The sequence below is a fragment of the Manacus candei genome, unplaced genomic scaffold (genome assembly GCF_025592945.1).
Source record: "Manacus candei isolate 608988 ecotype Guabito, Panama unplaced genomic scaffold, ASM2559294v1 h1tg000003l, whole genome shotgun sequence".
Classification (NCBI taxonomy): Eukaryota; Metazoa; Chordata; class Aves; order Passeriformes; family Pipridae; genus Manacus; species Manacus candei.
The window spans coordinates 5,934,454-5,961,246 of NW_026138051.1; the positions used below are offsets into that span (position 1 = coordinate 5,934,454).

Consider the following 26,793-nt stretch of genomic DNA (forward strand, 5'->3'; position numbering starts at 1 on the left):
CCTGTTGTGACTAGAGCAGAATCTCTGTTTTCACTTGAGAGACAATGATAAGACTAACACCAGGAAGAACAACTTCTGTGTTTTGATTTTTTTTTTAAGGAAAACATATGGATATTAATAAATGATCCATCTGGGATATTATCTTTCTTAAAATTGTCCTTAGTGTATTATATTAACAAACATGAATTTGATTGTACAGTAAGTAAAATTTTATAAATATAAATCATCAACTTATTTCAAAAGTTGCAGTGCCAATGAAACTATTCTGGGATTTTCTAGTATAGTCTGGTTTAAATTGTTTGAATGAGAAGATATACTGGTGAATAAATCAGATAATGAGCTGCTTTACATAGAAGACATAATGCCTATTTATGATGTATAGAAGTCCTAAGAGAGATGAATTGCCAGTTTAATCTTCTTTGGAATGTGTTTGAAATCTATTTTTATGTGGCATTTCTGACTGTGCCAGAGATTACTGTTCAGACACTTACACAGACTTCATTTCTATCCGAATTACAGCTCTACAAGGTCCATTGCAGGCAAAAGTTCATTTACTTCAGTTGTTTTTATTTAGTTCCTTGACCTTGAGGTAAAATTTTTAGTGATTAAAGGTGTTGCCAAAAGTTTTCTTCTGACCTAGTTGCTCAGAACTTAGGAAGCCCAGTTATCCCCCTGGATGCACCTTACCAGAAGGAGCAGTAATACAGATCAGCTCTTTTGTCATTTGCATCTTTGGCACGATGTGGCAGAGCTTTGCAGTTGACCCGAGAGGGACTAAGATTTCTCCCTTGCTCTGTGCAGAAATGAAGAGTATATCGAGATAAATACTTCTTTTTCCTGCCTTTTTTTTTTTTCTAAGTCCTCGTGATAAGTTTCCTATGGAAAAGGGGATTGCTGGATGAATTAAATCAGTTTAACTAAACAGTAGATTTCTCTCTCTAATGGTACATTGGCATTGATCATTTACCCATGAAACAGCTTTTATTTGAGAAAAAATCATGGAATTTATTTTTGTGTCTTTCCTGACGTGAATGTCGTGCTTTATGAGGGAGTCACAATCAGCTTTACTAGCAGCTGATTTTTCTCCCAGCCTTGCAACACTTGCAGCAGCTTCAATCAAAGGGCTCTGATGGGGAAACATTGCTGGAAGGTTGGCAGGCAGTGCTGGAGCCTGGCGGAGCAGGATTGCTGCTCTGCATAGTGGAAGCATCTGGGAGATATTAAAAACTTTTGACAGGAGTAGGAAGATAATTCTCGAGATAATTCTGTGTCAAGCTCTGCTCTAACTTCTATCTCCTGCCAGGCTTCCCAAGCCCTGGGTCATAAGGTTAGAGAAAATTATGGGCTGATTGTGTCATCCTTCACCTGTAGACGCAGAGCCTCCCCATTGCAGTCAGTCACCACCAGGCCCGGAGAGTCTGTCGTCACCCTCCTATTAAGGATGACTGTTTCTAAAACATTAACATTCATGTCAGGTCTAGATAGGGATCAGCAGAGGCTTAAATCATTGTCAGGAACAGATGTGAGATACCTAATCAGTTATTTCCTAAGGAAAATTAGTTTGATTGCATGAATAGTGGTAAATATTTCATTCAGCAATTCAGCTACTACAGCAATGGTAAACAAGCTTCTGAGGCTGAAGAGAAGCATTTTGTGGTACTGTACTTGATTTCTTATTCATTTCAACTTTAGTGTAGAAAGAAGCTTAGGTACTTTGGATTACATTTTGTGACTGCACTGATCATAACCAGGGTCTCACTTTGAAGACAGCCAAACACAGAATCACTGAAAGATTTCGGTTGGAAGAAACCTTAAAAATACCCACTGCCATGGGCAGGGACACCTTTCACTAAAGGAAGCCCCTTCCAACCCCTTCCACTCAGGGTCCCATACAGTTTGGCCTTGAACACTTCCAGGAATGGGGCATCCGCAGCTTCTCTGGTCAAGTTGAGCCACTGCCTTGCCAACCTCATAGTGAAGAATTCCCTCCTAACATCTAATTTAAATCTCTCCTCTTTTGGTTTAAAAACATTCCCCCTTGTCCTATATCTATCTGCCTATGTAAAAAGCCACTCTTCCTCTTTTTTATAAGCTCTCTTTAGTCCTTGAATGCTGCAATGAGGTCTCCCCAGAGCCTTCTCTTCTCCAGGCTGAACAACCTCATCTCCCTTAGCCTGTCTCCATAGCAGAGGTGCTCCATCCCTCTCATCATTTTTGTGGCCCTCCTCTGGAGTTGATCCACATCCTTCTTGTGCTGAGGACCCCAGAGCTGGATGCAATACTCCAGTTGGGTCTCATGAGGGCAGAATAGAGGGGGAGAATCACAATCCTTAATATCCCTAACCCTAATAAACACGGCCAGCTCAATCCCGGTTTTTGATGTGCAGCACTTGTCCGCAGGATGAGCACAAAGCTGGAGGTTCTGCCCCTGGGAGATGTTCATGGCACAGGAATAAATTTTGGCTTTGATAGGAAGATGCCTGAGCACCAAAGTCTCCAACCTCTGCTTCAGTTTTGCACTGCCCAGCTGGTGCCAGGCTCTGGTGGTGAGCACAGTCCTCGGGTGGTAGGTGAGCCAGGATTAGGTGCTCTCTGCCCCTTTGGTCAGTCACTGCTTGGCATCTTGGCTGGCTCTTTGAAGCATTTACTCTACATAAGCAAAAATTACGCATACAGCTTTAATTTTTTGTTTGTTTTGCCCTCCTCACTTGTTAAAAACAAAACCGAATTAAATTGGAAGAAACTTTGGCATTAAATCAGGGTGGGTGTAATACCAATTTCAGTGAAGTAGGTAAATGTGTCATTATTGATCTTTTGAAAAAGGACTAATGAGAGGACGGAAAGGAAGGAGGAAGTTAGCTTTTCTCTCTGCCTAATTGAATGTTTTCTCTGTTTGAGTTTCAGTTAAACTACTGTGTAGTTTGCTTGTGATTTTTAGCAGATGTGCACAAAAGCAGTGCATGGAGGAAGGAGGCTGGGAGTACAGATGATGTTTGCTTCTCAAACATGATGTGGAATTCTGAGGAAACTGGCGCTGCCAGCTAAAGGTCATGAGCGTTTTTAACTTCTGCTGCTGGCTTCATACTGCTGTGTAGATATTTGACAGGGATCTTGCTGGCCTTGGTGGTGTTACGTAGTCAGATTATCACAGAAACAAGCTCCATGTGGTTTTTTGCATGTACGTTACAGTGTGATTCTTTCCATCAACTGGTCTTAATGTGTATTTTCTTAGCCAGCCTGATTTTGTTCTGTTAAATACAGTAGTGGACATTGTTAGTATATGGATACACAATTGAAGGTGTCAGGAAAGCCCTAGGTAATAAATTCATGTTTGCTGTAATTCAGAAAACACAAATTAATCCTGCTGGTTTCACCCAAGAATTACACAGATGGTTAAAAATAGAGGCATGTGCCAATGAATCTGTCTAAATGAAGGGCAAACTCTTCAATGCCCTTTTCACTATGTCCCAGGTGAAATATGTTCTCACACTGCAGCCTTTTCAGCTGGCCTGATCTCTTACTTGAAAATCAAGGACTGTCATCCTTGTCAGTCACCTCCACACAGCCAGGATTGCTCAGCAGGATGGCAGCATCCATTGCTATTGCCATTAACTTACTTAGTAGTGGAGGGTTATCCTTTGGGAGAGATGGACCCATGTATTTCATTTTGTGATTGTATTGGAGTCTTGATTTTTACTGATACTAGGAGGATTCTTAGTCCTGGGCTATTGCAGGTGTGAAATAAAGCCTATTTTAAAATGTTCTGCATGCTTGCACAGTTGTAGTAACCCACAGACAGCATTTAGATCTACAGAAAAACATGTATGTCCTTAATTGCAGGGATGCCCATCCTGGTGGAACAGGACCAGTTCTCTGTCCTGCATCCTCCCTCAGCTGTTGGTGAGAAATCCCCCCATCTGTGACAGTGGGTGACAGGGGACCCTGCATTCTGCAGCACTGTCAGAGCAGCTAAAGAGATCAGAGCCCCTTTGAGGGCATGGCAGCAGAAATGTTGCTGTTTGATCCATTCCCTTTCCCCTGACCTCTGTGTTTACTCAAATCTTTTTTACATTGACGTTATCTCAGAGGGACACATCTTCTCCAGTCTTCAACAGTTAAAAAAAGGACAAGAATCCCCAAAGTGAATTGGACATTCAAGCATGCTGAGTCATATTTTGTTATTATGGCTGATTATCCAGCCAGCCATGCAAATAAACTGCAGGGGGAAAAAAGGATGTGTGTGAATAGCTTATCTACAACAGAATGAGGCCTTGGGTCTTTGTGCATAATGACAATAATGACCTAGTAGAAAAGTGTTCCAGTGACTGACATATTTGCAGTCTAAAAAAGATAACAAAGTAATGAGAGAGAGATCTGTGTATGTTTATCTTGTCTTTTCTTCTTTCTGAAGGGAAGTTTTACTTTCTCATTATGTTTCTAGTGCATATTAATGGTACCATACAGAATGATGAAAATGATCGCAGTTAATTGTTTAAATATTCCTTTATTCCTGAAGCATTCGAAACAAATAACTGTCTTGTGAGGAGTTAGTTGAGAAGTGATGTGGGCAAGATAGTGCAAAAGAGAATATTGGATGTAAAGTTAAAAGCGCCTCAGAGAAGAGAAGGAAAAGTGTGTGGGGGTGGGTGTTTTAAAAAAGGACAAAACCCAGTTATATTATTAACAATACCAGTTATATTATTAGCAATATACCAGTTATATTATTAGCAATACCAGCATAAGTGGCAGCAATTTTTCTTGAAAAAGACTTGTAAATTTCAATAGTTCAAATCCATCCTTTGTGTAACAGTGATGGAATTACCTTTGGATCAACATCTTCTCTGTTGCATAAGTCTTCTAGTGTTACTTAATGCAAATACTACAAATGAGTATGACTTTGTCCAAAATGCATTTGCTGACCTATATTTATCATCTGTCTTCTTCATAGCAAACAAGAGGAGACATCTGTGGAGAAGGTCTGGTAGCCACAGAAAATATTTTGCGTGGTAGTGTCTAAGTGGTACCATTATAAGCTATTCTCAGCTCAAAGAGCACTTCTTTAGGGCAGCTGAAATACCAATGTATGTTTGGTGTTTGGGCCCCTTTGCGACCATATTATATATTTGTAATGCAGGAAGTAAAACGCTGGATGGAAAAGTGCCACTTCAGGACACCTGAGAGTGATTTTGGAAATTGTGAGTAATGAGGGGAGTTTCTCACAACAATGCTCAAGTCTAGCCCTTAATCATACACTTGAAACAAGTGGGCTTAGACCTTACGAAAGGTGTTTACTTATTCAGCTTTAAGGCACAGGCCTTGATCGGATTAGCAGAGTTTGAACAGGAACAGCAGCAAATAGAATCAAATGAGTGTGAACGATGCTGCTGTGCTCTCTATTAGAAAAATATCTGCCAGCTGCCATTGCAGAGTATAATCCTGCAAGGTGCTGACGCCTCCAGTTCCCATTGCCCGAGGGAGCTGAACCAGGGCACTTCAGGCGTGCAGCTCCCATTACCCACCTTGGCTGAACAATGTTTTTTCTCTGAAATCCTTCTTTTCCCTGTTATATAAAGGCTGGTTCTTTTCTGCCTCCTCCTTCTTGAAAGGCTCTTGATGCTTACAGGGACTGAGTGCATTGCTGGTTATTCTCAGCTGCAAGATTACAGAGGATGGCAGCGGTAAGGTCAGTGGGGCATGAACATGGCTCAGCTGGAGAGCAGATGTGAGCAGATCTTTTAAGGAAAGCAGCTGAAATTCTGGGAGCCAAATGAGGATAAGACAAATTGTGAAATCTAAGGCTTTATTTGAATTCCTTTTGATTTAGGTGCACATTATACCTGGAATGCTCCAGAATTAAATACACCAGGAGCGTAAAGAAGTTCCTTATGCTTGAACTTGAACGCAGGAAGCCAAAGATGTAAAATGAGGTCAGTTAGCTCAGCTGCAGTGAATCCTTTGATATTCATTTAATGGATAAGTAGATAAAACTCTAAGTAAGCTTGCATGGGAGACTTTGAATTTTAACTACTAAAGCTCTTTATAATTTTCTCACAGGTCTTTTACATAGACTGGACATTAGGAGGCTTTTCTTTATAGGGAGGATGGTCAAACATTGGAACAGGCTTCCTGGAGAGACCACTCGGAGAGGTGGTCAATTCCCCAAGCCCGTCAACATTTAGGAGGCATTTGGACAGTGCTTGTAATACCATACTTTAACTTTTGGTCAGCCCTGAAGTGGTCAGGCATGGACTAGATGATCATTCGAAGTCCCTTTTAACTGAAATATTCTGTTCTGTTCTATTCTATTCAGCAGTTAAACAGTACAGACAGCTAGTGCTCTTCCACTTCTGCTGCAATATGACTGCAGGTCTCCTTAACCTGTTTTCTCATCTCTTCTGCCTCTGAACCAGAGATGAGAGACTCTGGGAGATCCATTTTGTTAGTCTTTGGATTGGGGATTTTTATCTGAAATCAAAAAGTTGAAATCTGGATCAGGAGCTGGATTCTTCTCTGGCACAGAGAGACTTTCAATCCGATTCAGACCTATCTGTAATTCTTTTGCCATAGTATTTCCCTTTATTGAATAGCTTCCTTATGTATTAAGTTCCACAAATTCCAGGCTGGTGATATACATGGTAAACAGATTGCAACAGAGAGCAGATTTAATTACTCAGGTCTAGGATTACTGAAGCAGAACATTTTTTTCTTCATGTTGTTTGAACAGGGAGAAGAATCTTCCCTTTTTTTATTTATAGGAAGAAGTTTGAGATCAAATGACTCTGAGCTGCCTTTTCATTGGTCAGTCAGCCATCACTAGAGGAAAAAATAATGAACTGGGCTTTTTTTCCCCCTCCTTCATTCGAAAATCAGGTCTTACCAGTGCTGCTTATTTAACAGAGTTCTAAGACTATAGTCTTAGATGCTTCAGGAAGCTTATTTTAGGAGGGAAGACTTGACTCAATGCCAATAGACAGAGCTAATCATCAGGACATCTGGATTCACTTCTTAACTCTGCTGCGTGACCTTGGGTCAATGATTTAGGTCAAGCTTTTCCAAAATGTTTAGTATTTGTAGGTGCTTATGCTGGGTTTCAGTATTACTGAAAATTAGGTTGTAACTGCATTTACTCTTTCAAACTCAGCTTCCCAAAACTGGGACACTTGTAAAAAAGAGACAGAAGTAAAATGTGTGCCCCTGTTTCCTCACTTGTACAGCAAGGATGGATAACTGTGTTTGTAGAGTGTGCTGAGACTTCCTGATGTAAAAGCATCAGAGAGGAGAAAGGATGGCAGCAAGCTGCTTGCAAAGCATCAGAAAAGTAGCCATTGTTCAGTAGAAATCAAAGGATGCTGAACAAGGACCAGACTTTCAAGACCTCCCACATCACCAGCTGAAGGACTCCTCAGACTGTGTGGAGGACCAAGCAGATCTAAGGAAGTGCAGAAATGACAGAGCGAAGGTTGGCAGCTGTCTACAGACTGTCTGTGCAGCTTCCAGCCCATCCAGCTGCCTTCCCACCTGCTGCCCAATGGGAGCAGAGGAGCAGCTGAATTGCACTTTCTTGGCAGAGGGATCCAGAGACATAGCACTGATCATGGTCAGGGCATCATAGATGTAGGAAGCTGTGTGCTTCCAGCAGGCTCTGCTTTGTGTCACATACAGGCTGTGCATGCTGGAGAGGGGCAGACCTGCTGTGCAGGGGTGGAGCAGCTGTGCTAAACACCTGGTCAGGTAGTGGAAGAGTCCTGAGAGTATCAGGCTCCTTTCATGAAATGGGCTATGGAGCTGCTACACTCTTCTTACTTATATGGGTGATAAGTACATCTCTTCCACGGGTGCATCCTGACTCCAAGATCGACTGTGGTTGCTATCGGGCTTTGGAGTGAGCCATAGCATATTTATAGGGTGATAGCCAGGGAGTAATGATTGTAGACAGAAGATGTTCAAGTTTGAAAGAAAATCCTCCAGTCCATAAATAGCTCCCACCATCTGCTGGTCCTGCAACCCGGGAGGAGATGGAATGTGAAGTCAAGTTATATACAGTGTTATTCCTCTTCTGTAGCAGAGCACTTTGGAAGTGTGGTCCTGGAACCACCTAGGACCCACTCACTCCTGACCCCTGCTTTTACTGTGCAAGGCAAGCAGCCTTCAGGCCTTAATGTTTATATTTGCAGTATGAGTTCAACCTCCAGCACAAGCAAACACAAAGCACAAGTGCTCATCTTCTCATCTGTGCTGTCCTTGAGCATCTGAAATGCATTTTATATACAAAACAGAGAAAGGCAAAGAAACAAAGCAAAAATGTATTGTTTTAGGAGAAAAAGAGAACAGCTGAAGACATGAATGCTACTATTGCCTCTTTCAATGAACTGGTAGTTGCTGGGGTGTTCTCTTAGTGAGAAGAGTAGACAAGAACGTATTTAGTTTAATTAGCTGATTTTCTTCGCTATCTAATGATTACATTTATTCTGTGCACAGGGAGAGCATAAGGCACAAAAGCAGGCAGTTTAATGACACACAGACTTTCTGTAGTTCTCTGCTTAGGATGAGTAAATAGAAGAGAAGAGAAATTACAAGAGGGATTTCAGGGTAACACATCCAAAAAGGCAGCTTTGACGTGTTTGTCCTAGTATCTACATAGTTGCCAAAACAAAATCCAAACCCAAAAAAGGACAGGATGACCTCACTTAATGCCATCAATGCAGTTGATGCAAACTGTGTCCTCTTGGTGGGAGTAACGCACAGCACCTCCCAGGGAGACGCTCCAGCTGGTGATCCCTGGAAACAGAGCAGGAGGTGTTCGGGTGCCCAGCACGCTCTTCACAGGCAGGAGATAACTCTGCTGACATAGCAGAGTGTTGGCTTCTTTTAAAAATGTTCCTATCTGGTTTGCTCTGGTGGTGTTAAAACTATTCCGAATGAAACCCTGAAATGAGCTGGAATTTCAACACCAGGTTTATGATCGGATGCTGTTCAAATTGCTTAAGCTGCAGAACCAATAGCTTTGGGAGGGATTTTTTAGCTTGTTAAGCCTCTATTTTCATTGCCAAAATCTGCTGGGTTAACCTTCCCACACCCCCTGCTCCTTTGTGATTTGCCAGAGAAGTGAGTATGATAGGAAGTGGCCTGAGGCAGGAGTGAGGGAGCTCTGCTCACCTCCCTCCCCATGCACCCAACAGGAATGGTTACTTAACTCTCAGCACCAGGAGGTGAGCACTGCAGGAGTCATCCTGAATGTCACCACTGCTTTCCTGGGCAGAAATTGCTCTCAGTATTTTTTTGCAAATTGCTCTGAAGTAAAAGGTGTTTATATTTATGTGTCTATGCACTCACCCACACACACATGCATTTGCACACAGAAGCAGAGCTTTGAGAGCTGGAAATTTTGGAGAACATTCTGTTCAAAAGACTTTTGACCATTTGCTTTCAATATTCCTGTCTTCTCTTTATCTCTGTGTACCTTTCCTGGAAGTAGTGCCATGAAAATACACATGTCAACTGCTGCTGAAGGATTAACTGTGGACAACTGTCTTTGCTCCCATCCTACAGGAGGGAAAGTGGTGTTATTATTTGAGGATTATTTGGCTCTGTGTCTGAGTCAGGTGTGTTAAAAGAATTGTTTATAGGTTGGATATCATAATTTCATACTAGAACACACATTTACCTTTCCTGTAGTAACTGGATAGCCACAAATGTATGCAGGTATTCATCCAAGACTGCAGGGGAAGTATTATTTGCATATGTGTTTTTATCGTACCCTCCTTGTGCCGGGAGAAGTATAGTTTTCTACTGCTTAGGGTGGTGAATCAGCAGTTCTGCATTTTGCCATGCTTTGAGAATTTTAAGGGGCTATTAGACAAATTGGTAGAATTAATTAGATGCATGCTCTTCTTGTTACAGAAACCCCAGAGACATTATAAATAATATTGTACAGTGTTGTCTCTTTACTCTGCAAGGTTCAGTAATTTGCTAGAACAGAACAAACTTGGCCAGCTATTTTCTCCAGGATCTGACAAAAATCCTAGAGAACAAAGTGTTACACTCATCTTTTCTTTTCAAGTGTCTGTTAGTTCTTAATGTTTTTCTGCCATTCTTTTGTCAGAAACACCATATACTGGTTAAAAAAAAAGACAAAAAACCAAAACCAACAAAAACCCAACACATCACCATTGTTCCTCCCTCTATCTTTCGTTTCACTTCTGTGCTGAATCTCAGTGTTCCGATACAGTCTTTTTTTATGGCGTAATTGTTTTGTATAATCCATTTTCTTTGGGCACTTCTTAGCTTCTGTCTGAAGCTGTTACTGTTATAATGAATGTAGTCATAAATCTGTCACAGGTAACAAGCTAAATTTAGAGCTCAATAAGCCAGGGGAGAGTAGGCTGTAGATAAGTGAGTGTGTTGAGATGCAGTAGTTACAATAGTGGCACAAAAAGTCCATTTCTGACAGGTTGACAAAGGGGGAACACAGAACATTTGGTTCCCTCACCAATTGACCACCATCACCTATGTTCCAGTAAACAGAGATGCTGTGTGAAAATATAAGTACAGTCATGGCATGTCTGTGTGTGCTGTGACACCCCAAAAGACTGACAGGATGTGTTAGCTGCCACGGATGGGTGTGCTGTGCTGGACCACTTCCCTCAGCCATCCCATGGTGTGGGTGTAGGGTGGTGTTTCTGTAAAGTTTGGAGCTGCACAACACTACTACTGAACTGAGGGAGATCCCAGTTCCTGAAAAGAGGGTCTGAAACTGGGATTGGGAGCTATCAGGCAGGACAGGACCCAGTGCTCCTGAGGCCAGTGTGGCATGGGAGCCAACACCCATCGGATCCCCACCAGCACGATCCCTGAGGCAGCGCGTCCCTAAACAGAGCTTGGCAGTCATGTGTGCCTCAGACCTGGGCAAGCCAAGTTCCCACAGTGAAAGGGCTGAGTGATTGTCAAAACTGAGATCTTTGTAACAGTTCTTTCTCTTTTGAGAAGAGGAAAGTGAAGAACGCGGAGAAGAAAAAGCAGTGGAAAGATGAAGGGAGGTGATATAAGAAACAACAAGATGGAGAGAAACCACATTCAAGGATATCCAATTCTCTGAATTGCAGTCCAATAGATGTTAAGTAAGGGAGATAAGTGGAAGAAGGGCAAGAAAGAGTGAAGAACAACAGAAGGCAAGGCATGGCAAAGGAAAGTAGAGGGTGAAATGCAAGCAGAAAAAATTAAGCAAGCAGATCAAATAACGCAGATACGCAACTGCCACACCTGTTTTAGTCTTTGCTTGTCTGCCTGGTGCTTTCACACCGAGCTGTGACAGAGCTGTGGTGAGGCCGTACCCTGTGGGATTCTCTGGTGGAGGGGAATGTCACAGCTGTGCCGAGCAGCTACTACTGCTATTGCCCACTCCTGTGGCACCAGGACAAACATTTGTCGGGAGTGTGGGTAAGTTTGTCGTTGACACTGCTCAGAGTAAGAGAAATGCCTTTGCAGAGGAGGGCTGTGAGAGCCGCTGCCTTGGCTTTCCTCCGTGCTCTGTGTGACAGGACAGTGCCCAGCAGTGGGTGGCACAGGACCAGGGCCAGGGATTCGATGCTCCTGGGCATCAGCAGAGGTGCTGATCCTTTCTGTGCTAAACAGCCGTAAAGATTCAGCTGCACTGTTTGGTTTTTCAAATGCCATTTGCATAAGCATCTTGTTGTTGAATCAGTAGCAGTTTACTGAAGAGGTTAAATTCTGTCTTTTAAAAACAAAATCAGCTGTTTAGCTGCCAACAACAGTCATGCCCTCCTGTTGCCTCAGGGAGAATGAAACATTGGCATACTGACATATAAATCATATTGTTGGAGAATGCATTAACTCTCTTATTTATGACTGCATTGTGCCACACAGTGCTGCATCTTGTAATTGAGAGCTCTCTGATGAATTCATTGCATGTAAAATCTGTGGAAATAATTATCACAGCACATTTCCATAATTAAAATATTTCCTACATTATAGATTTGAAAAGTCCCTAACTGCTGTATGTTACTGAAATGCAAAATTCTGTGAAAATTTAAATACAAGCAAAACAAAGGTTTTATGCATAGTGAGTGTTTTTCATTTCAGTGAGTTGTTATAGTTGGAAAAAGCAATCCAATCATCTGGATTCAGGGACCCTTTTTAGTTGACCCATGAAAGCTTTATTCATTGCTGATCATGAAGAGATGGGCAGCATCACAGGCAGAATGATCTTTGCCTTGCCATTAGTGACAAAGCCAAATAATTAAAATTAAATCTATAATGAAACATTCATAGGAACCGTTAGTTTCAGGACATAATTCTTACTAATGTTATGTCCCATTAAGAGTTATCCTAAGGTAATGTTAATATTTTGATGATTTGCAGCAAGTCAATAAATAAACATTTTCTTTAGTCAGAAGTTTGCAGTTTTAGATAACTCCTGAAGTCAGATAGTTCTGCAAAACAAAGAATTTTTTTTAAAATTCCCCCTTCCATTCTCTCTTCAGTAAAAAATGGGCCAGAATATTGCAGATAGCATGGAGTAATGCTTTAACTATTAGCTGTGTGTTTGTGAAGTCCATTTGTCTTGTTAAGGCTGTCATTTGGCTACATTACCCTTTCTGTAACCCTGGAAACAACTTCAAATACTGTGTTATTTGAAAAGTCTAAAACATGGCATGCCCTTAAAATGCTATGAAGGTTTTTTGAGACTCCCTGTACAAAGAAAGAAAAAAAATCTTTTCCTTTTACAGAGGGCATTAAACATGATGGGTCTGCATTGCTTTGTGAGAAAGCTGATCCTCACCTATTGTAGATGGGGTGAGAAATGATGCCAGCAACATGGACTAGTTTCCTCTTTACCTGCCCACAGAGTTCAGGAATCCCTCTGTCTAAGGGAGGGAGAGGATTTTCAGGAGGCAATAAATAAATTTTGATCCCTCTGGTTAATACAGTTAAGGTCAAAGAGATTCTATCTGGAGCTATTTAAAACACTCTTAACCTGCAGACATACTGCTGTCAGTAGTGCTAAGTGCCTTATCTGGCTGAGGAGTGTGTACAACCCTTATGAAACTATTCTTAAGTATTCTGGTTACTATATTTAGCTCTGTCTCATAACAAGACAAAAAGCACTTAGCTAAATGTAGTCCTGAAGTGCTTAATCCGATTAAGAATATTCTGTCCTTAGGTGTCTTCTACTAAGACTTTTTCTAGCTCACCATCCTGCTGCATCATGCAAAAAGCTTTTCTTTGTGTTTGGGCCTGTGAATTCTTTTGTGGCCATTTGTTCTGTTAGCGCCTCGAAGTCTGGTGTTGTCCAAGGGCATCGCTCACATGCATTAGGAAGCCTCATCCCCCCACCCCAGCAGCTCACACCAGCCTTCCTGCAGAGGGGTGTGATTGCTGCTGCTGGAGATGGGAGAAGCTGGGCTTCATTTCCCAGTTTAGACTCAGTGAGCACTAACTGGAGTGTTGACTCTCTCAGTGACCAAACAACTTCCCTCAACTCGCTGCTGTTCAAGCTGGCTGGCAGGCCAACCATGTGAATGAGGCAGAAAACCCACCAGGCTTCCCAGGAGTTTTCAGTTGTTAGACAGCCTGTGGGCAAAGTTTCTACATAAAGCTTTACCCTCCAAGGTCGGGAAGAATCCTTTTCTTTGGCTGAATTTTTGCATGCTTAAGTCTGGATACAAAGAACATTCCCTGAAAAATTGTGGTAGGTCTGTTTGTGTATCCACAAGCGTTTTTTTTCACAATTTAACCCATTGCTTTTAAAAGAGTTTTCTTTATACCTGCGTATCTCTGAACTTGTCACAGGTCACCAAAATTTCTGTAGGGATCGTTCTTCTAGAGGAGAAACAGCTGTATGGTTGTGATAGAACAGCCCTGACGGATGAGCAGCAGGGTCTGTGATAAGCACCTCAGCTCTGCAGTAGCTAAATAGGGTAACAAATAAGATCACACGCTCCCTTTGAACTGGAAGAAAAGCGTGTAACTTGACTAGCGTACAACCGCTGAGAGAACAGAAGCAGAGCAGATCCACTAAGTTTAAACTTGCTACGCAGGTGTTGTTATCAGTTGCAGCTTCACTGAGGGTGTCAGGAGTTGTGTGATATTTTCCCTGGAAGTTCATATTCCAAACTGAAAATAATCCCTTCATCCCAACTCCATTTTTTACTGGTTCGCTTACCACTGAAGCACATCAGATATTTTATATGTTACCCTTATACTTCTGCTGTGTCAGAAGGTTCAAGCCTCTTGCAGTAACTTCCATATTACAGTTTATAGTGACTGTATCACTTTATCTGAGCCAATTTTTTTTTTTGAGCACATGGACTGACATAATTTCATTTATCAGCCGTGAGCAGGAATTTGGCCTGTTTTCTTGAGTTACTCACCTAAGCCTCCCCTGCAAGTCCTGTCACCATATCACTGTTCGGGATCTGTGTTGCTCATGGTTTTTAGCTTCAGCCACACAATGCCCCCACCCTGTCCTGGCTGCCCTCTCCAGCGTGCTCGCCTGACGTGTGTCCCTTGTAGCAGTTTTCCAGCCAGCTTCTTGTGTGCCCTTTCCTTTGAGGTGTTTTCACTAGCTGGAGAAACAAACAAGCTCCTGCTAGTACTTTAGATGATCCAAATGAGGGATATGTTTCTTTGTTCACCACAGTTACAAGTATGCAACCCCTGGTAGTGGCAGCGAGCTTTTTGCAGTGTCCTGAGCTGATGTTGGAACTAATGGTAACAGGAGAAACAACCATGAACCTGGGCTCAGAGTGGGGAGGCCCTTCAGGGTCATTAGCAGCTTGTTAAACTTGGAAGCCCAGCACTTGGCTGCTGTGGGAGGTATTACTGCCAGCCATGGACAGTCTGGTTGTGTTCGTGTCCTTCCTGAGAGTGAAGCTCATCTGAAGCCAAACAAGTTTTGACAGTGATGGTTTCCGAGGGGGCAGTCCTGTGGTGTGGGTATGGCCAGGAGTTCAGGGTGTGCGTTGGTAAGCATTTAAATCCCAAATGAAAAGGAGATTTTGTGTGTCCCATCAGCGGCAAATCTTAATGGGAGGCCTTAGGTCAATCCACTGGTGGGTGGTTGGGGCTTGCACTGACTTTCGCTGGTCATGTTTGTCTCAAAGGAGGTTTTGGTTGCACGATTGGATAGATGAGGTACAGATCATACTTTCTGGTTTTCACAGCACACATACCAGGTAAACTGTCATACTTTGGAAGAAGTCCAATCAATCCTTAGTGGCTCCAAGCTAGTAGGGCTATTCCACCACCCTGCTGAGACACATGGCTTTTTGGACATGAGAGGTCACATTGGCTTTCCCAGGCTGCTCCTGTGGCAGCAGTAGTGCCCACAGAGCCAGGAGCCCGAGAACTTGGTCCAGTTCCCATTGCTGGAGGCTTTGCTGAGCTTTCATCAGTCATATTGAGCATGTTTCTAGTTTGTGGTGGTAGACTTTTCTGAGACTGAAGTGATTGCTGCTCTCTAGTCTGTCTTGCCTGCAACCATGTTTTAACTGGACTTGCTTTTCATTCCAGGATTAATTTTTCTCCGTCTCTATTTACATGGTGATAAGAAGTGCTAATCCCACTCTGTCAGTCTGGACTGATGAATCTGAGGAATAGAACAGGTAACTTCTAATTTGGCTTGTAGCTTTTGGTGACTCAAGCAGTAAGAACCACTCCCTTCCCATGGAGTGCATTCATATTTTGGAACAAAAGAATTCATACAGTTTCTTCTGCCCAGGTTGTCTTCAGGGAGGGAGATCTTTGCCCTGGAGCAGGCAAGGAAAGATAAAAATGTGTAGCTTTTGCTATGAGCAGCATCTTTGACGTCCTGTCAGTTGTGGGTGGTTTTATTTTGTGCTACTTTTATAGCCACCAAGTTCTTTGAGCTTGGAGTAGTCTCAAAACAGAAAAAATCTTTTGGATGTACCTGTTGAAAGATGCCCCTTGGGTGCTGGGCAATGTGGGAGGGTTTTGTAGCAAGAGTGCTCGCTAGAGGTGGAGGTAGATTGGCACTGATGCTGGTTAGGGGTGCGGTTTCCTTTTTGGAGGTGTCTGAGGGAGGTAAAATCCAGCAGAGCTGACCCGGGCGATGCAGCGTGAAGTGATGGCAACTGTCTCACCTGCACCCGCCTGGCTTCCCATCCCTTGGATTTAGCCCATCTGATTCACAGAAAGCAAGGCACCAGTGAAGAAGTTACCCTTGTGTTGAATTTTCCATCATTTGATGGGGCTCGAGAGTACTGTGTCCTTACTGGGAGTTGTTGCCAACTGTTCTCCTTACCTGTGCTGCAAGAACAGGTAAGACGAAGGCAGCAGCACGCAGTGGCTGTTCTGATGCAGGAGTATATAGAACCCAGGGAACCCAGGTCACATTCCCTTCTTTTCTTTGTTTAGTGCCAGGTGAGGAAATTCTAATTTGAAGTCTTGGGTATGAACCCCAGTACTGGGACACAGCTCTGATGATGTGGGGCAAGTCCACCAGTGCAAGCGGCAGCCATTGGCTGCAGGATGCTTTGGATGAACCTGTCTATCATATCATCTCTTAGATATCCTGATAGTAGCCTGCTGTTGCCTAATACTAATCCTTTAGGGGATTAGCACAGTTTCTTTCTTTCTTCTATGTCCTTCCACTGGGAAAGAAATCTCAGATGTATTTCAAGCAGCGCAGTGCTCAAAATCAATTGGCAGCCTGTGATTGCCCAAAACAGGGCCAGGCGAGGTGCTACCTGGTACAGACAGTGTCAAATCAGCTCTCACATTTGCAGGGAAGATGCTGGCTGCTGCGCAGAGTTAAGTGCTTCGGCAGGATTCCCTATCCTGGTGCAGAGGGGAGTACAAAGGCAGGCTGAAGGGCTGCTGGCTTTCAGCTCTTTCCCTCTAAAGTCATGGTTATTGTAGTTGTATGGGCGTGTAGCAACGGTTTCACTTCTCAAGCCTCAGTAGCTGACTGAGCGAGCAAGGAAGTACATAACAAGAGTGAAGTTTGGGAAAGGGAAGATTGAAACATCCAGGAGGTCTTAAAGTACAAACCAGTAAGCTCCATATTTTGACATTCTTAGAAAGATCAGGAAATATGTTTGAGTAAGTACTTCTGTCTTTTCCTTCCAGAGCCCTGTGTTGTGTAAACGAACTGATGGATGAAGATGAGAAGGACAGGGCAAAGAGGTATGTCAGGATTCACGCCTGGAGGAGAACTGTAAACGCTGTGTTCAGTGCTTGACAAAGTACTTGACAGTGCTGATGTCAAAGCCCCCATGCAGTTTACACTGTGTGTATAGAGGACCACAAGCAACATAATGAAGTCACCATTTTCAGGCTTCTCATAGTGTTTGACCACTCCTACCATGAGTTAATCGGCTGAGTGGTCCTTAAATTACATTGTTGTGCCCTCAGGATCTCATCCCATGGCTATTTATTATCTTGATGCAGGACTTCTGACCTGAGATTTTATTGGCATCAAGCAGCATTGCCCAGCTGGGGTAGAGTTCCCCATGAAACTTAGAGAGCGGTCCTGCTTTAGCATGGGTATGAGTTAGTTTCCCATCAGAGAAGCATTTGGCTTAGTTCTAATTAGTCATCATACACAAGTGCCAAAACAGAGATGGCTGTGAACATAAATGCTGGATCTGAGAATCTCCAAATGCCAACCTGAATATGAATGGAAATGCTTTCTGCATACCACACTCAGTCTAGATCACAGGAAGTATGTATCATCATGAATACACTCGTAAAGCAAATTAATTACTCATGGAAAATGTTGTATGAAAATAGGATTTTCTCAGATATGAGTATTGGAAAGAACATTTTGGAAGAAACTGAATGGATTTGCTTCCTCGTTTATTGTTTTTAATGGAGGGGAAAACCCTAATGAAACATTCTTAAATTGTATTAATGTGAGCTGGAAACTAGTCTGTGGTTCTGCAGTTAGACTCCCAACACAGTGTTCTGCTGGGACAGGGCAGTTTACCTCATCCTGGTTTGAGCCACAGGTCTTTCATTCTGCTTAGTGGCATTTATGTTTCTGTCGCTCAGGGCATCACGCAACAAATCTGAAAAGAAGAGGAGAGACCAGTTCAATGTCCTCATTAAAGAGCTTTGCACGATGCTGCAGGGCCATGGCCACCCTCTCAAGATGGACAAGTCCACAATACTGCAGAGGACCATCGACTTCCTACAGAAGCAGAAAGGTACTGGAGGGTGCTGGCTCTGCATCTGCCCAGCAGACAGTGTCCACTCAGAAATCGAAAACTCTTTTTCCCAAGCACCTCAGACCTCCAGAGAGGGCATGAGCCTAAGTGAGGGGCAGAGTAAGGCACAGAAGTTGGCCTCAGGAAATGGGCTAGAGTGCTGACCAGTTAAATATAGACAGATTTGAAAAGATACTCTTTAATGGAGAGACATCATTTCCCTCACTGGCCTCCACATCCCTTGGCCTGCTTTGTACACTCTCAAACAGAGCATGAGGGAGGAAAAACTGAGGAACAGCACCCACTACAAAAGCAAGGGGAAAGGGTTTTCTAAGCCATGCTCCCAGGTCTCCTGGATTAGGAGATGACTGAGTGCAGCCTTTCCTGCTGCCTGGGCACTCCCGAGAGCCTTACTGAAACAGCTCCAGAGTCACAGACACCTTCTGCTCACAGGAATGCTCTACCACTCTGAAATTAGCCCTCTGACCATAATTTTGGAAGGATATCTTCAGACCACCCAAAATATCTCCATTTCCCTTTCCCTTTCTTGATTTCTAATGTATTTGTATCATGATGACATAGAAGATGAGTGTTGCATGCAAGAAGGATTTGTGTGAAGAATGATCTGTGGATGATTCCTCTGAAAGCCCTCTTTAAAGAAATCTAGTGTTACTTGAAAAGGAAAAAAAAATCTAAGTAGCATGACTCATGTTGCTTTTTTGATGTTTTCTCTTTAAGAAATCACAGCACAGACAGAAGCCTGTGAGATTAGACAAGACTGGAAGCCTTCATTTCTTAGCAACGAGGAGTTCACCCAGTTGATGTTAGAGGTAAGAAGAAATTAAAGCTGCATAGATTAGTGAGAAGTAATCAGTTCAGTGGAGTAGTTCAGAGACGTACAGTTCTTTTTCACCTGTAGGTCCCAATGCTAATGATTTCTACTCTTGCTGGCACATACAATACAAATCTGACAGAGACCAGTGTGCTAAATGTGCTTTGCAGACACAGAATTAAAAATATGATTGCTTCCCCTGAAAGATAAACAGCTTTTCATTTAGGAATGGAGACTGATTTGGCCCAGTTTTGACCTGGTGAGAGAGGGAAAAGAGAATTTCCCTTCTCAGAAGAGCTGCTGGAGCTAGCAGTTTTAGGGAAAACTTGAAAGGACCTGAAAAAGCAGAGCAGCTCTCTTCCTCCCACATCCCATTAGCCAGGCAGCATCGCTCTGCTGCCTCTGCAGCTGCTTGCTGTGCGCTGCTGTACTTGTGATGTGAGTGCTGTCTCTTGTGCTTGGATTGCCTTTCAGTGCATTCAGGAGAACAGCTCTGATACTCCCACCTCTAAAATGCTTCACTGGTCTAGAAACACCCCACAAGCCTACATTCTTCCTTTCTTAAGGCCATGACTCTGGGTCTGTGCTCGTGCTCCTCTGGCGAGGACATCTGCCCTGTGTGGGCAGCTGCTGCTCTTTGCCCCACCAAAATAAGGGTGTATGCTGGGCTGAGCTGGGAGGTGCTGCAGTGTCTTAGTTACTCCTTTTCATCGGGATGTCATGACTCACCTCCCTGGAAGAGTCTGTTCATTTTTTCTGGGAATCTCTCTCACCAAACAAGCTAGCTTGTTCCAGCTGAATCAAAACAAATTCCCCCCTTAGATGGGAAGTGGCGGGGAGAGCGAGCCCTTCAATAACTGCTGACTTGCTGGACTTTGTTAGACTTTGCCATTTAAGCAGTTTGCTTAAAATCAGTGTTTTTTTTCCCAGAGAGGACTTATTTTGAGCAAAGGCAGTGAGGTGGGAGAGATGATGAGTGCTGCATCTTTGGCTCCCTGTATCTAATCTGCAGAGCAGCCTAACTATGTCTTCAGAAGAGCTGGCTTTGTGCACGGTGCTGACCAGCTATTAAACCTCCCAGATCTTGATGTTAGAGAAGAATAGGGACAGACACTGAGTAAATGGTACAAGGAGATGTTGTGAAGAATAGGGAGAACACTCGAGGAGGAAAGCACAGGCAGTGACTTAAAAGGGACAGAGAGCTTTGACTCTGGGACAGAAACCACTGTGAACATGAAAGGGGAAACAAAACAAGCCTTAAAATTGTTTTGTCACTAGCCTTAAAAATCAGTACTTTAATCAAAATAAATAATGCTTTAAATCTTCTCCATATTGTCCATAAATTGCTAAAAATAAATCATTGTATCATTTTTCCATCTCTGCTTATCCATCCATCCATCCATCCATCCATCCATCCATCCATCCATCCATCCATCCATCCACAGTGCTGGGTTTGCCATGATGATATCTACCATCTCCTTACGCACTGAGTTTGTTAACTGTTGTGTAACTCAGAACACATAATGAAGTGACTGAAGTCACTGGGACTGTGTGGGTGTTGAAATTCTAAGCATCACTGTTTTGCTGCATGTTAAATAAATGCTCACTGGGTGAAAAATACAAGTCAATTTAAGAATAATGAGCAAATAAGAATATAAAAAGAATGTTGAATTAGACAGCATGTATAATTTTTGGTTTTCCACATTGAACTATCATTTCCGTGATTAATTTCTGCTAAGTTTAGGCTGTTGGAAGCATCACTAAAGAATCAATTAGCCTATTATATTCTAAGTTGCTACCTTTCATAATTCTTTTTTTTTTTCTTTTTTGTCTGCCTATTATCATTAGGCACTGGATGGCTTTCTCATTGCTCTTACCACTGATGGGATTATTATTTATGTATCTGATAGTGTTTCGTCTCTGCTCGGACACTTACCGGTAAGTTCTGACCACTCAATATGAGGCTCATTATTTCAGGACTGAATCTATGCTCTTCTAATGACACTGGGTTTTCCTACTTCTAGCCCATAGTCTTCAGTAACAAATGTGTGGCCTCAGAGCTTTCTGGGAGAATTTCTAGAAACCAGTTAGCTGTTAGGTGCATAAATTTCAGCTTGACCCCTCAAATCTCTTAATCTGGTGCCAAGCATGAGGCACCAACAATGCTATATAAGAGGGCAGATTTAAGCACATGGGTAGGTGAATGTCCTGGTGTGCAAAGAACAAATCCGTGCTGACATTTTGGTAGAACCCCTTTAGTCAGGATGTGTGGGTTGATCAGCATTGAATCACTTGCAGGTCAAGATGATTTTGCCAGATGTTCAGCCTAGAAGACAAATGGAGGATGTGAGGAGGAGCTGTCTCACTTCTGTCATGCTTCCAAAGGAAAATGTTTCACATTTTCATTTTGAAATGAGACTTATCATCATGTTACATTCCTGTGGTACCAGGGTTTCTTCTCCTACTTACATCTCCCTGAACTGAGGGGGCAAACTCTGGGACTTGTTCAACGTTCTGCAAATAGATAGTAACCCTGGGGTAAAATAACCTAAGGGCTGTGTTCTGCCCTAGATCCATCTGCAGATTGACTGGGCTTCCTTGTCTTAGGCATCAGCTAGATTGGCAGTGTCTGTGCTCTGCTGCGGGATGAAAAGGTGTGTGGTTGTGTCAGGCTGTACTGCTGAACATGACAAAGCATTCTTTTGTATCAGTCAGATTTGGTGGACCAAAATATATTAAACTTTCTGCCTGAGCGGGAACAGAGTGAAGTGTACAAGCTCCTTTCTCCACATGTGCTCATGACAGATCCTGTTGCAACTGATTTTCTAAATGGTAAGCTCTGCTCCTGTCTGTCAGTCAGGGAAGTTTGCCAAAGGCGAACAGCTCCCAGGGGAGCCTGCACAGGGTTCTCCAGCTATTTAATTCTTCTGCCTGCCACTGCTGTTTTACTGCATTTGTGGGTTTTAGTGCATCACATCATCTAATGTTCCTGTGTGTTCCCAATACTTGCTCTTTGATTTGGGCAGTCTTTGTTTTACTGTCTGCTTTGTCCCGTAGGACAGTGAAGTTGCCCGCATTACATGTTTTTCCTCCTACCTGAACAGTCCATCCAGATCTGTATTGCTGGCTGCTGTCCCACCCCCAGAATGTCTCTTTCTCCTAGAAAATGTCCCCAGCACCAGAACAGGCAGCAGCATCTTTCTATCATCCACGTTTTACCAAGGCTATGTTGGCTTCCCTCTTTCCCAGTGGGTTCACCATGACTGAGCAGCACTGGCCTCCCCTCCCTGCTGCCCTGTGAGCATCAGTGGGAGCTGAGCAGCCCTTGTGCTGATGGTGCTCTGCCCTGAGGGTGGTTTCCCTCTGGCTGAAGGCCGCGTGGTCTAATCCATAGAGTTCAGACTTGGGGCAGAAAACTGGATGAGAGCTTGGCACGGTGCCCTCCACTGCTAATGGAGAGGCTTAGGGTGAGTTCAGTGCCCTTTGGATCTGGGCCCTACTGAGCAGTGCCAGAGCAGAGTACTGCAATGTCATGTGTGAAATTCTGCAAACTATGAAGTCAGGGGAAAATCCCCCTGATCGGTATAGCCAGGGCTTCACTCCTGGAGTACTGGAGCAAAGCCATTTGAGAAAGGGTGAGAATACATTTCCTCAAACAGAACCAGCTGATAATTGCTCCTAGTATTTATATGTTTATTGTCGGGTTTCAAGAGCATCTCAGAAGGGTGTGCTCAAATACCACAGCACAGGGTTGGTGTAAGCACCTGATAAATTCAGTATGTGAGTGTGTTAAAGTACAGACTTCTAGTAACATTGCCTGTGTCTCCCTCTCTTTCTCTCATTTCAGCAGAAAAACAAATAGAGTTTTGCTGCCATTTAGCAAGAGGCAGTTTAGATCCAAATGAACCCCTGATGTATGAATATGTGAAATTTGTAGTGGATTTTAAATATTTTACTCATGGTAAGTTACTGCTCCAGCCTACCTTCTTCACCTCTTTCATTTAAATTGTGTCCTTATCTGTAGCATCCTAAAGACCTTGTTCAGCTGAAAATGCCCTGTAATTGTCAGGGATGGAATGAGCTGTGGATATATTGAATATTTTTTTCGTACGAAAGTGGTGGTGAGGCTGTTGTTCAGAAGAGTGCACTCTCCTGCATGCTGTGCCTAAAGCTGATACCAGACTGATAACACCTCCATTTGACCCACTGCCAATTGTAAAGCAGCCTACTTATTCAAATAAGCGGTAAAATATGCTATTCTGTTTCACTCGTGTCAGTGAAATGACACTTTACAAAGATTAAATAGTTTGATATACCTGTAAAATCCTGAATCTTGCAAATTTTGACCTGGAGAAAGGCTGACAGGGAGACTGCAGCTGCACACTGCGAGCTGCTCAGAGCTGTCTTATGAAGCTCCCCTGCAAGCCAGGGATAGGTGGTTACAACTGTGTAACTTGGAGCCTAAAGGGTCATGCTTTAAATAACGTCAACGTGTATCAGTGTGGCATCACTTTGTGGGTAGGAGGAGTTGGTTGCTGGGGTGTCATCAGTCACTGTACCTGTCTTAACATGAAAAAAAAGCTCTCCTTCCTCATCTTCTTAAATAAATTGTCTGGTTGTGTCTAGTGCCTACACCCTCCTGTAATGGCTTTGAGTCAGCTATTGCACGAGCTTTCAGGTCAGCCACGGAGGAGCAGATTTGCCTCGTAGCGACTGTTCGTCTTGTCACACCGCAGTTCTTAAAGGTGAGACCTCTGTGCCTGCACCTCCACCCTGCCTGGGGCTCAGCCGGTGCCCGGCTCGGTGGGCAAGTGGGAGCCGTGCTGAGGCAGCCTCTCAGGGAGCAGCACTGAGTGCTTGTGCAGGGTGTTAGTAAAGAAGAGAGGACACCGCTGCGTTTGGGAGTGGGAGATGACATAAGTGTGTATTTTGGAAAGAGGAGGTATAAAGCGAGAAGAGGTTGTGTGATGGGCTGTCCCAGCGCGGGCAGCCCGGGAAGCACCAGGACAAGGTGACCAGCTACACCACTTGGGAATTTGCAGCCTTCAAAGGCATGCATCCCACCACCCTTGGTGTAAGGAAGCCACTTGCACCTTAAAACAGTGTTTCATGGTTGAAACCGTGTCTCATGGTTGAGTAAGTGTCCCGTGGTGCAGTGCAGTGATGACAGGGATAACGACCGTAGGTGCTGCTTGCTCAAGGGGGACGTTAGCCACTTAAATATCCATATTCACATACCAATATTTGCAAAAAGCTGGGAAATTTTGCCTACAGAGTGCAAGATGAGACCCTTGGACTATTTATCCTAGCTCTGAAATTCAGCTCAGGGTAAATTATTCAACCACTTTTCATCACTTCATGCATCGATAAAACAAGGTGTATACGTTCCTTAGAGGAAAATAAGTCAAGTGCTTTATAAGCACTGCATTTTTGCTGTGGTTTATTATATCAACAAGATGTATCCTTGGTCTTGATAGCAGGCTCCTTTTGTCATTTCATAGAATTAAATGTCTCAATGTGCCAACTGTGTTGCAGGAGCTCTGCAACGTTGAAGAGCCATGTGAAGAATTCACGTCGAGGCATAGTTTAGAATGGAAGTTTTTATTCTTGGACCACAGGTAAGAGATTTGGGTTTAGTCACTGAAGAATAAATAAACTGCAGTTTAAAAATAGGAAACTTTGTGTAGCTATTGCCAGAGATCCCAAGTGGAATAGTTCTAATTAGGTGAGACTGAGTAAGAAACACTATTGTGAACTTACTAGGCATCCTTAAGTGCTTCACTCTTTTCCATATTTTAGGCAGGTAAGAAACCGTAAAAAATACTGGAAAACATCTAGAAAAATGTCAAACTTCACCAAGATAATAAGTCATTGAAACTGAGCAGTGTCAGTCCTGTTCCCTGTGTGGGTTTAGTTCTTTTGTTTTACCACTACAGCTTCCAGGCATCCTTCTAAATCTTTTGCGGTGTCAATAAGTTTTTGATTTTTCACCTTGAGAAATGATAGAATTTATGAAAATAAAAGAAAAAGCAGCAGATTCTAAGATTTAATTTGTATTAGTTTTTGACAATGCCATACGGTGGGCTAGGATTCAGCTTGGTGAATGAAACAGACTGGAACTGCTTTATTAAGCTGATTAATATAGGATTCATTTTCTTCAAAAGAAGCTAGAGGGTTTTGTTCACTTTTACTTCTCTGTATTTGACATGTATGTATAAGCACATTGCAAAATGCTACTCTTTCCGCTATCCCTCCTCTTGTGAGCTGTGCAAAGATAGTCATTACTAGAAATAGAAGACTGGTAAATAAGGCTGTAAGGAAAAAATATCCATCAGGAAAAAACCCTAAATATCATCTGCACATGTAGAACAAGAAGGAGAGAGAGTACATATAAATTATTATTAATTTATAGTTTATTAATTTATTAATTTTATAACTTTCATTTGTATAGTACACAAGATGTGTCCCTCACACATAATGTTTTGAAGCATGGAGGAACTGACCCTGTGACAGCCCTACAGTTGATGCTGTTTAGTTTGGGACAGTCAGATCATTACTCGTGTATGGAAATCTTGCTGGAGTGGCTTTGTTAGACTTTAATTGGCCTGTCCAATAATGCATGTTTTCAGAATCAGCTGATTAACGTTAAGATTTATAAAAGAGCCCTAAGCCCCTTACTTCACCGATGGAGTGAGCTGCTGTGTCCCAGCAGCTCCTGTGAATAAGGTGAGCAGGAACTACTTTGAAACCTGACAAAGAGTCTTCTGATGAATCTGGGTTATGACTCAGAGAGGAATCTCTGTGCCAGGTGCTTGCAGCCACTCCAGTCCCACTGATACCCCCAGCGAGGAAACCATTGTTACTGAGAGGAGATTAAACTGATGCAGATGCTGAGGCAGACTTTGTGACAGCCCCAGATGCAAGTGGTGAGCTCAGACCCAAGAATGAGCATGAGATCGTAGGGGTTGTCTCATTTAATCATTGATTCAAACTGCTCTCCAGTACAGTCTGCAGGATGCTGTGAAATGTTGCTGTTTCTTGCTTATTTGCATCAACACAGGCTGCCTGATGCTGAGATATGCCATCAGCAGGGGCAGAGGGTTCCCAGCAGGAGCTGGAATCGGGACCTTTCCTATCATGATCACAACTTAAATCAGAGTAAAGATGGATAGTGCAAAAAGGATTCCACAGATCTGGAATAACATGATAAAAACAGGGAAAATCTGTATTCTGGGTCTTTATGTAAATATGTATAGAGGAAGAAAGCCTGTCAATTTTCATAATGGTCTATTCCTCTTCTACACCATGGTACTGTTCTTATTTTCCCTTCATTTATTGAAAGAGTGCATCTGAAAGGCTCTCTGAAGACTGTGCATTCCCATTTGCACAGTGAGTTGCAGGTCTCAAGGCTGGAACTTAAGCTAACAAAACGCTTTTAAATTGCTCCACAGGCAAGGCAGCTCCTTGTCAAATGACAGATGAGGAAAATTTTGTGATTGCTTTCTCATATAAAGAGCCCTGGCAATATTCAGGAAAGTATAATACTTTCCTGATCAGCTTAAGTGTTTATCTGATGTGCATCTCAAAGACATTATTATATTGAATATAAGTATGTTATCAAAAATAGGAGAGAAAGTGATGTGTTCTGCCAAAGAGACAGCAAGGAAGGACACTTTCATAAATACACATATTATCATCATTAACAGAAATCTGGGTCACATGAGGGAAAGGAACACAGTGCTCTATGAAAAGTTACTTGAAAAAGTAAAGCTG

At 42.9% G+C, this 26,793-nt stretch overlaps 2 protein-coding genes across 9 annotated transcripts in view; one reads left to right on the forward strand and one right to left on the reverse strand.

Annotated features, from left to right (window-relative positions):
- The window catches only part of RNF128 (ring finger protein 128), a 316,984-nt gene that overhangs the window by 200,957 nt on the left and 89,234 nt on the right, over positions 1–26,793 (reverse strand). The gene's annotated exons all lie outside the window — the stretch shown is intronic.
- Positions 1–26,793, forward strand: part of PASD1 (PAS domain containing repressor 1) — a 98,452-nt gene that overhangs the window by 56,918 nt on the left and 14,741 nt on the right. For 4 of the 8 annotated variants that reach the window (XM_051787071.1, XM_051787061.1, XM_051787043.1 and 1 more), the window contains exons 2-10: positions 15,532–15,623; positions 17,110–17,166; positions 18,034–18,188; positions 18,927–19,018; positions 20,869–20,958; positions 21,732–21,852; positions 22,868–22,981; positions 23,647–23,765; positions 24,556–24,638. In XM_051787071.1, coding sequence (XP_051643031.1) covers positions 17,135–17,166; positions 18,034–18,188; positions 18,927–19,018; positions 20,869–20,958; positions 21,732–21,852; positions 22,868–22,981; positions 23,647–23,765; positions 24,556–24,638 — 806 coding nt within the window. In that variant the 5' untranslated portion in view covers positions 15,532–15,623; positions 17,110–17,134. Of the gene's footprint in view, positions 1–11,454; positions 15,624–17,109; positions 17,167–18,033; positions 18,189–18,926; positions 19,019–20,868; positions 20,959–21,731; positions 21,853–22,867; positions 22,982–23,646; positions 23,766–24,555; positions 24,639–26,793 lie in introns of those variants that run through there. The other 4 variants (XM_051787091.1, XM_051787052.1, XM_051787081.1 and 1 more) reach the window with 4 other exon arrangements.